The sequence below is a fragment of the Cinclus cinclus genome, chromosome 3 (assembly GCF_963662255.1).
Source record: "Cinclus cinclus chromosome 3, bCinCin1.1, whole genome shotgun sequence".
NCBI classification, from domain to species: domain Eukaryota; kingdom Metazoa; phylum Chordata; class Aves; order Passeriformes; family Cinclidae; genus Cinclus; species Cinclus cinclus.
This window is the reverse complement of record NC_085048.1, coordinates 110,136,978-110,146,770: the sequence shown is the minus strand read 5'-3', so window position 1 is coordinate 110,146,770 and position 9,793 is coordinate 110,136,978. Positions and strand designations below refer to the sequence as shown.

At 54.3% G+C, this 9,793-nt stretch overlaps 1 protein-coding gene across 1 annotated transcript in view; it reads right to left on the bottom strand.

Annotated features, from left to right (window-relative positions):
• Nucleotides 1-7,961: 7,961 nt before the first annotated feature.
• LOC134042005 (serine/threonine-protein kinase pim-1-like) overlaps nucleotides 7,962-9,793 on the bottom strand; it is a gene marked incomplete at its 3' end in the record, with an annotated part of 28,717 nt that continues 26,885 nt past the window's right edge. The window contains exons 5-9 of the mRNA XM_062489078.1: nucleotides 9,480-9,614; nucleotides 9,343-9,393; nucleotides 8,745-9,114; nucleotides 8,355-8,531; nucleotides 7,962-8,080 (exon numbers count right to left, since the gene is read on the bottom strand). Of these exons, the coding sequence (XP_062345062.1) occupies nucleotides 7,962-8,080; nucleotides 8,355-8,531; nucleotides 8,745-9,114; nucleotides 9,343-9,393; nucleotides 9,480-9,614 (852 nt within the window). The remainder of the gene's footprint in view (nucleotides 8,081-8,354; nucleotides 8,532-8,744; nucleotides 9,115-9,342; nucleotides 9,394-9,479; nucleotides 9,615-9,793) is intronic.

Sequence of the window (9,793 nt, the reverse complement as noted above, 5' to 3'; positions counted from 1 at the left end):
GAGCTCATTTCAGACCGGAGGCCAAGATACAGACAAGTCACACAGCATGTTTACAGAGGCAGCACCTGACTGTCCAGACACCTCTCCAGCAGCTAATATTTGGCAAAACGTAATTTTTGCGTGCTGAACTTGAGACTCAAGGATCACAGTATTCTATCATCTTCAGGAGACAGACCCATGCAATACAGTTCCCAAATGACACCACAAACATTACAGAGGGAATCAATATCAAGCCCAGCAGAGGACCCATCTTCAGATGCTTTTAAGCCCTGCCTCCTCTTCCCCACCACCACCACCTCTCTGCCCTTGTGACATGAGGTGTGGGGTTTGACATGGAGCTGGATCATCACAGATGGGCCAAATGGTGAATACACAGAGGTTTGCCTAAATACATGGGAGACAGCTGACTGTGCAAAGGAACCTCACAAGATAGCAAAAGGGAGCTGAATTGCAGAGGGGAGCAGCAGACACCTTGGCTTACCTCATCTCCTGGGACTCTTGGACATCCAGCTGCACAGAGCTGAGCAGAGACCCTGCAGCACTGCCAACACGGGGACTGACTGCCTTGGGTATAGGGGGGATCAAAGGCAGCCCCAATGACCCCTTCTTCATATCCCCACCTCTGGGATACAGCAAGGATGCCTGGAAAGAGTGGTACACAGTGCTCAAATGTAGCATCCAGCCTTGCCCTCATTCATGACTCAAGACAGTTACACATGCCCTGACAGGAAAAGTCAATATCATATATAGCAGATTGTCCTAGGAAGGGGAAGGGCGGCATAGGAAAGGGAATTGGTGAGGGAGAGACCATCTCCCAAATTTGCCACCTCTCTCTTCCTGCTCATTTGTCTGCAATTGCAGCTACACTCCCAGCAGGAATCCACATGGTTGGCATCAGCATGTTCTGCAGTGCCACTGCCTCCACTGGCCTTTTGGATGGTATGGGAATGGGTTTAGACCACTGTTCTCTCCCTGCCCCTTAGGCACCTCACAGCCAGTGCTGATCACCAACCAAGTCTCCACAAAGCCATTCTGCAGGATGTCAGAACCTGCTTTTCTCAAGCCCCTCAATTCTTCTGCTGCTGCCCTTCCCTCTTACAGTTGCCCAGCAGCCTTTCAGCCCAGAAGCTGCTGAGCTCTCGCGATGCTCCGTGCTCTCCAGCTCCCACACCTCCATCATCTCAGGCTCACTGGCATTTAGGAAGTTCAGCAGAGCTCCCTGCCCTGCTGCTCTCTGCAAGGTCTCTGCTTGCCCAAGTTGCTCCAGGGCCCCCATGCCATGACCAGGAAGGAGGGTGGAGGTAGGAGGGGCAGGTGCACACCATTCTTTAAGTGTCCCTTCCTTTCTGGCACAACTAAAGCCCCAAATCAAGTCCTCTTCAAACTACAGTTAAAGGACCACATCCTGTCAGGGATACACTGGGCCCTTCCTCAGCAAGGCTGGAATCAAGTACATCAGCCTTTGATTGGACATTCTGTTTGCCAGAGCTGTTGCTCATTTGCCTCCTCCTGCACCCCATGGCAAACCCAGAACAACTGCAGGTGCTGGCCCTGCTGCAAAGGCAATCGTGTGCCTGGGCTTGGGGCTGCTCTCCCCATGGCCACCTCCCATCCCTTCTCTCTGGACAAAGCCATGCCACAGCACACAGCTGCCCAGAAGCTGAAGAAATCTAGAAATAGCATCAGAGACAACTGTGTAGAAGGCCATGGCTGCACAGCTCAAAAAGCTGCGTCAACCTGGAACTGACTTTGCAGGACTGCCTGTTCCAGCAAACTCCTTTTTCCATCCCCACCAGACAGAGCTGATGGAAACCACCACCAAGACATAGACATGGTTCACATATACCCATGGGTTACTGAATGCAGGAGGATTGCTTAGCTGGAGCAGACAACTTTAGCAGCGCTGCCTTCTTGTTGGTGTTTCCTCAGCTACAAGACAGAGGAGCAACCATGACAGAGCCCAGAAACCTTTCAAAGCCCTCTCCTGCTATAGATACACAGTGAGGACTTGAAATCTGCACTACACACCCATTGCAAAGACAGCCTGAAGTGCAGAGTCCAGCTGAGATCCTACTTTGCTCACCTTCTTCCTTAGGCTCACACCACAGTTAATGGTCTCCGATCTCTGCTTACCGGACATTAACTAAAAATCTGCTACACAGGACTTATCTTGGTTGCCTTACCTTATGTGCTTTTCCCTCTGAATCCTGGTCCCGGTTGTTTCTAATATTGTCCTCCTTGTAGCCAGTGCCATTTTTCCCATTGTCCCGCTCTCCTCTGGACATCATATTTGACTTGGTTGAAGGAGAGCCCTTCTGGATGGGAGGCAATGGCTTGGAGGGAAGGAGCATAGAAGGATTTGCCAGGGAAAACCTCTTGGCAAGAGGGTAGCCAGTCAGGCCTGCAAAGTGGAGACACAAAATGTAACAAGAGGCTGCAAAGCAAAACAAAAGCATCTGAAGCTCCATGTTTCATGGAACACATTTCCTGGAAACTTTCCTGGAAAATAGCTTGAAAAGGAAACCTGCTCCTGCCATCAGCCCCTTGAGGCAGGCCAGGGGCACACCCTGAGCCACTTCCACAGAGCTCCCAGGGGAACTCCATGGCCTCTGGGCTGCTCTGGGACAGCAGGGAGCCCAGAGCCCTGTGCACCAGCAATGGCTCAGCTGCACATGCAGCCTCCTGCTCCTCTCCCTGCCCCACAGCTCAGCAGCCCTACAGCTCCACGGGGCACTGGCAGCAGCACAGCTCATGGCAGGGGGCACCTGCAGGGCACAACTGCTCCCTGGCAATGTGCACAGGCTCTCCAGGCTGGCACAAGACCCTTCCTCCCACCAGAGAGTGGCCCAGCTCCCACCTTACCTCTGTGGGAGGCTGAGACACTCTCACAAGGGAAGAAGTGACGTTGGTCAATGCCCACCTCTATCCCAGCATCAACATGTCTAATGGGTGTGGCACTTAAGGGATATTTGATATTTTTAAAAACAATTGTTTGGTTTTAGTTTTCCTTAGACTGGCCTGTGTTTATTTCCTCCAAACTCTATTGAGTTAGCAAGTCTGAAGTGAAAGGTGCAAGGATCCAATAATAACAGGGGAATAAGGATTCCTTCTAGAGATTGGCTTTGTCAAAACCCAGGAAAAACCCTCACAGCGACGAATGCTATTTCTGCAAGCTACAGAGACCTCTCAGCATGCAGGCAGGCCTTGCTGGGGTTTTTATATTATCCTGTCATGCTCAGCGTTGGACCCACCCAGTCACCAAGCAGAGGAAGAACAGGAAATTTATCAGTAGTGAGACCCAACATTGATGGCAAAGAAAGAAGCAGAATTTGCATCACATGACCACGTTGTATTTGTCATGGCCACAGTCCCTGTCCTGGCTGACAGTATGAGTGATTTGGCTACTGTCAAAAAGCAGGAAGCAGAGTAAACTAAAGGTAGAATGTTGTGATGCCAGGGCTGTCCTTGCAAGATCACCTGTAGCTCACAGCCACCAACTCTGACACAGAGCCAGAACTGACCACCATGGACCAATTTTCCTGGAAATCTGGTGGAATTTGTCTCCATTTGACTCGGGCCTTTCAGCTCCTTTCTATCCTCACCTTTTCCTTCCGTGGTCTTTCCTTTTGCAGTAAAATCCATCTTTGAACCCGTGCTTCTGTCTCGCAGAAGTACCTGGGGTTGAATTTGGGAACTGTCTCGGAGCAGACGGCGATAGGAGCTCGGTCCCCAGCCCTAGAACAAGGTGGGGTGACTCCAATCGCCAGCAGTCGGCACAGACAGGCAGAGCCAGACGTGTCTCCTGCCACTGTGTCCGTGTCAACCACAACCTTCACAGCCCCTTGCGGGGCTGCCCCTTTGTGACGCGCTGGCCCGTGGTTCTCTCGTTTCCATGGCCACAGAGCCCCCACCCCAGCTCCATCCCTTTCCCTTCCCTTCCCAAGGGCAGCCAGCCCTGGGCCCGGCCAGGCCAGGTCGGAGGGTTTGGCACTGTCTAGGAAGTAGCCGCTTTCCTAAGCTGCTTTTCAAGGCCTTTATTTCTGTAATTCCCACTCCGTTCTGCCTTGCAGCTTGTTGGTTGCGGATTTTGATTACTTCTCTTCACAACAAATAAAGTGGTGCCTTCCCCTCAGCAGCCCTGGGGATGTTCCTATGTGAAGCCATCTGTCTCACACGGTTTTAGACAATTTAAAACAGAACACTATGGATAAGCCGTCTCCTCTAAAGTGTTCCAACAATCCCGTTTCCAGCAAGAGGAAGTGAACAGTAAGAGATAAAGGTGGAAAAAAGGCCTGCCTCACCGCCCACACGGCCTGGGGGAGAGACAGCTGGGCCCCGATCTGGCAAGGGCCCCAACCTCGGCTGCTGGCAAAAGGAAAAGGAAAACCACCAGCCCACCACTAACATTATGTACAGCAAACGCCAAAAAACAACCTTACAACCAAAAAACTCATCTCCGCTTTCTGGCCGGGCCCTACAATCCCAGCCTGGCCCCGGCGCGGCCTTAGAAGGCTCCTTATGGTAAAGAGCTCCAGCCGCCCCACCTAAAAACAATCACAGAACCCTCTCCTGCCCCGGCAAAATATTAACTTTTTCACTGCCCAAAATATGACTTTACAAATACTTTATTCTCTGTCCTGTGGAAAAAAAACCAGAGAACCAAAATGATAATATGTACAAAAACAGCACAAAAAGCACCAAATTCAAAGTACGAGAAGAGTCAAGTCTCAGCTGAGGGAAGGAAGACATAGACTGAAATTCTTCCCTTTTTTTTATGCTACAGAAAAGCAACCCTTGTTTCCCTATAACACATAAAAAAATGTGGGGTGGATTAAAGATTCTAACTCTAGATGTAAGAAGAAGCGTTGGTATTAAAATAAACCAATGTTAAAATTGCTGTAAGTGCCCTAGGTTGAAATAGTGAAAAAACCCCTGCTTCTCCCTAGGGAAGAAGAAGAAAAACACCCTCTATTTTTAAAAGTGGAGTAAGCTTTTGTTTCAACTATTATAATCCTTTAAGTGTGCCTCATAAGTTGATATGGTCCTCAGTATTAGTTATGAATTAAAATGTTAGTTGAGAAAAAAAATATTACATAATAACCAGATCTCTATCCTCCCTGACGGCTAAACACTAGAACAGCAAGACCACTTACAAATGGTTTCTTATGAAAAAATCTCTATAGGCTGAAGAATCTCCTCTCTGAAAGAAACAAGTAAATGACTATTTTAGAAAAGGTAAACTAACTGAGTTGTTCTTTGTATGTTGTCAATGTAAAAAAACAAATGTGTGGAAAGAAGAAGAGAAGTCTGAAGTTTTATTCTAATATTTCTTCTTGTTTTTTTCCCCTATAATTTCTGGTAATAAAGTTTGTCTTTGTACCATTTAAAGCTAAGCCTGTTTTAGCTTCCTCCTAATCCTATCTCACAACTAAAAACGTTCAAATTAACAATCCAAAACCACTACACTAAAGCAGTATCTCCACCCAAACTCAAACTGAACCAAAAACACCCCACTGTGGAGACCCTAAAAGGCATTCCCTAGTTAGGGAGACACGAGAGGCTTCTCTCATAGCAAGCCCTGTTCTGTCATGCCAATGTAGCCCTGTTCTGTTCCCTGGGCCAGCCCCCTGCCCTCTCCCTGTCTCTCAGGCTTTCGGTCACTCCCACCCTGTTTCCCTGTTGGCTCCCATGCCCTAACCCCACCTTTGTGCCACCCCCATGTCTCCTGGTAAGTGCTCCCTGATGCTCCCCCTGCCCAGGACACCCATCTGCTTCAACCTGGACCCTCACCCCGACGTTCCCCTTTGTCTTTGCCTCTGACCCTGGACTATCCACTCAGTGGCTGAAATAAACATCTCCGTGGATCCCATACAAAGCCCTTGCTGCTCCTTTACCTGCAACCATCTTAACAGCTATCCAGGCTACAACACCTGGGGAGACAAAGGAGACAAGAAGGATGTCCCAGCTCCCAACATTTCCTTTATCCCTACAGTAGCTGTACTCCAATTACTACATATGAGAGTTTTACTTGATCCCTTTAATGCCAAGGGACCATGAAGGACTTGAACCTTGTTCAAGTCCAGCCTTGCCTGCCTATTTTGGAGTGGAGGGCAAAGACGCAGACAACTTTGGGCGGGGGTAGAGCTGAAATTGCATTTTGCTGCTTCTGATTTCCTCCCTGCTTTTGCAGCAGAGGGACATCTTTGTCCTTGCAAACCACTCCCCTTTCCAAGTGAAATGTGGGCCTGGCTACCAACTCCAGGTTCTTGAAGAGACTGCTGCGGTTGGCAACAGGAATTGTTGCTGAACTTTTTGTGTTACTTAAACCCCCCCACCAATTCCACCAAGTGGATGAGGAAAGAGGCAAAGAGATTTCGGTGGAAGAAGGGAGGCCAAAAGCTTGAAAAAAGGATGAAAGAAATGCTCCGATGATGATGATGATGTTAGTAACAAGAATGATTTATTTTGGGCAGCAAATGAACACCCGCTGCCGTCCAGCCCTCCCAGACTGGCAGGTCGAGCGGTGCCGTTTCCATGGCATGAGCTGCTGGTAGCCTGGGGACAGAAACCAGAAAGCCACGGTCAGTGGCAGCAGGCTCCTGTCCCCCCTGTCCCACCATAGCCTGTGCTCAGGCCAGGCTGCTGGCTGTGCTCAGAGCCCAAACCTCCCAGCCCATTCCCTCCTTGTTAGAGGAGAGCAGCGTGGCAGGACACGCTCCACCTCTTCTGCTCAAGCATGGCACAACAACCTCCTCAGCAGCTGCAAGAGCGACATTCTCATGTGCCTGCTGCCGTTTGCCCTAAGCCCTTCTGCCACCCGAGCTGTGGAACCGGGTACCCACCTCTGGAGACCTGCTGCCAGGAGAGGAGCCGATCCCACACAAGGTCCTCATCCTTTTGCAGGGGACATCCACACCGTGGACCCTCCCCGGGTAGCACCGGCACGGGATGCACTCCACGGACGGTGCCGGTGCTTCTCCATCTGGTCTGGACACAAGCTGCAATCTTTCTGGAAAAAACAAAGAACAATTGCATGAAAGTCATTTCAAAACAAGACCTGGAAACAAGAAAAAGCACCAATGGTTGTCACTGTTTCACGGGCCTGGGGAAGGTCTGACCGCTCTTTATGATACTAAAATCTCTCCAGTGGTGGGGAAAAACCCTACCTTTCCCACCTGTATGCCCACCCCTTCCTCAAGGGCCTGCAAAGCAGAGCAGCTGGGCCATGGCTAAAGAACCCGTCCCCCTCTGCTGCTCCCTATCCACATGGATGCATGCTTTTGTCAGGCCGGATGCCCCCACCCCAGCCTGTGCCATGCTGGCAGGAAGAAGCTGTCAGCGAGGCCAGGAGCCAGCTCCCCTTCCACAACATCCATCCCCTGCCCCACCAAAAAGCAGCTGAGCAGTTGGCAGAAAGATTAATATTGTCCACTGCCACCCCACGGGGAACCTCCGGCACGTGGCCAGGCTGAGCCCTGCCATGCCTGGAGGCACGAGCATCCCCCCACCCCTGCACCGCCTGGGGACTCATCTTGATTTCGTCGGGGTGCAGAGCGTGTCCTTTAGGAAGGGGCTGCAACCAAAGCCCATCAGCTTTGCCCTGCCAGTGGCCAGCTCGAGGACGGCGTTCTCCAGCTCTGCGCTGATCTCCAGAAGAACACGCCAGATGTGCCTTGGCTCGCGGGGACATCACGAGGCCATTGAGCTCCAGGGGGATGTTTCCCCTTTTCCACTCTGTGGCAACTTCACTGCACTGTGCCACAATTTCTCCAATAGGATGGGGAGCCCTGAGCCGCTCCCTCCACAAATCGCCGGGGACCTGAGGAAGCACCTCCTTGGCTGTGCTCTCTGCTCCATGCCAGGGCCACTGGGAAATGCTCTGGGGAATTCTTTGAGAGCCACAAGACACGAGCAGCTGCTGCTTGCGGGCATCCTGGATTCTACTGTGCAGAGGGATGGATCTCTGCTGTCTCCTGGGCCAGGTGGGGCTTCTGCACCCAAGAATGTTCTAAAAGGTCATCCAAGGATGGCCTGTCTGCAGGGTCCATGGATAAGCACCACCTGATCAGGTGCTGGCACTCTGCAGAGAGAAACCAGAAACTGCTGGTCAGCTCCTGTCCATGCTCTCCCAGATTTCACAGTGCCCACAGCACACTAAGAGTGCTCAGAGCTGTTCGCACAGCTTCCCATCCATCCTCTCTTCTGGAAGAGAGCAGCAGAGGCACACGTGCCGCCTCCTCCAGCTCAGCCCAGGAGATGAACCTCCTCCCCAGCTGCAACAGCAGGACACTTATGTGCCACCTGCCCTCTCCCAAAGCCGTTCTTGCTCCCGTGCCTTGAAGGCCCATCCCCACCTTGAGACACCCGGGGCGGGAAGAAGAGCTGTCCCCGGACGATCTCCTCTCTGCTTTTGAAAGGAAGGTGCCTGCACACCAGCTGATAGAGCAGGATGCCCAGGGACCAGATGGTGGCTGGCTGGCCATGGTAGCGGCCAAAGAGGATCCACTCCGGTGGGTAGTACTCCCGCGTTCCTATGGCACACGGGCACAGCTCATCAGGCCAATGCTGATTGCTCCCTCCCTCCCAGCCAGCTCCTCAAAAGCCAGCCCCAGCTCCTGCCAAAATGCAACTTGGCTGCAGCCGGCTGAAGCAGCATTCCCCCTCCCTCCCTCCCTGTGTGTTCCACCTGTGGAAGCACAGGGGAGAAGCTCCACTGCCCGGCTGGGCCCCGGCTTTGGGCTCACCGGCCATCTGGGTGTAGAAGGTGTCCTGCAGGATGGTGCCGCAGCCAAAGTCGATGAGCTTCACCTCGCCGGTGGCCAGGTCAACGAGCACGTTCTCGGCCTTGATGTCGCGGTGCAGGACGCCGCGGCTGGTGCAGTGCCGCACGGCCCCCAGCACCTGCCGGAACAGCGCCCGCGCCACGGGCTCTGGCAGGAACCCTCCCGTGTGCAGCAGGTGCCAGAGGTCCTGACAGCGCTCCGGACGCTCCATGACCAGCGCGAAGCCGTCGGGCAGCTCGAACCAGTCCAGGAGCCGCACGATGCCGCGGAAGCCGGGCCACGACGCCATCCAGAGCAGCACCAGCTCCAGGGGCACAAGGGCGCCGTCGTGCTGCGGGGGAGCCGCCATGCCGTCAGCGGCGCCGATGCTGCGCTCGCCTTCGCCACCCCCTGCCCGGCGCCACCGCAGCTCCCATTGCCCATGGCCCGGGACGCTGCGCGGCCCCCGCTCGCTCCACGCTCGCTCCCATCGCAGCGTCCCGGCTCCCACCCGGCCGGGCCTGGCCTTACCCCGCCCGCCACACCCCGCCGCCTGCTCCCGCTGGCCCCGCTCACTCACCAGCCGCGCCCACTCCAAGACGCGGTCCCGGGACACTCGCTTGATGGCCACCTGCAAGCCAAGGCGAGCGGAGGGCTCAGCTCGCCGCCCGCCGCTCGCCACCCCCCTCCCCGCTCCGAGCCGGCCCCGTCTCTTACCGGGACGCCGTCGGCGAGCCGGGGCCCGGCGTAAACGCTGCCGAAGCCGCCGCTCCCCAGCAGCGGGCCCTCCCGGTACAGCTGCTCCAGGGGAGGCTTCTCCGCCCGTGTGGACGGCACCGCGCTCTCGGCATTCTGCCCGGGGGACCCGCCCGCCCCGGCCGCCACTGCTTCCCGAGCCGCCCCGGGCTCCGGCGCCTCGGGGCCGGCGGCCGAACTGCCGGGCGGCGAGGCTCGCTCGGGGGAATGCGCCGGCGGCGGGGCGGGAGCCGGGCGGCTGCGGGCCAGCTGTGGGCGGAACCGCGGGAGGGGCC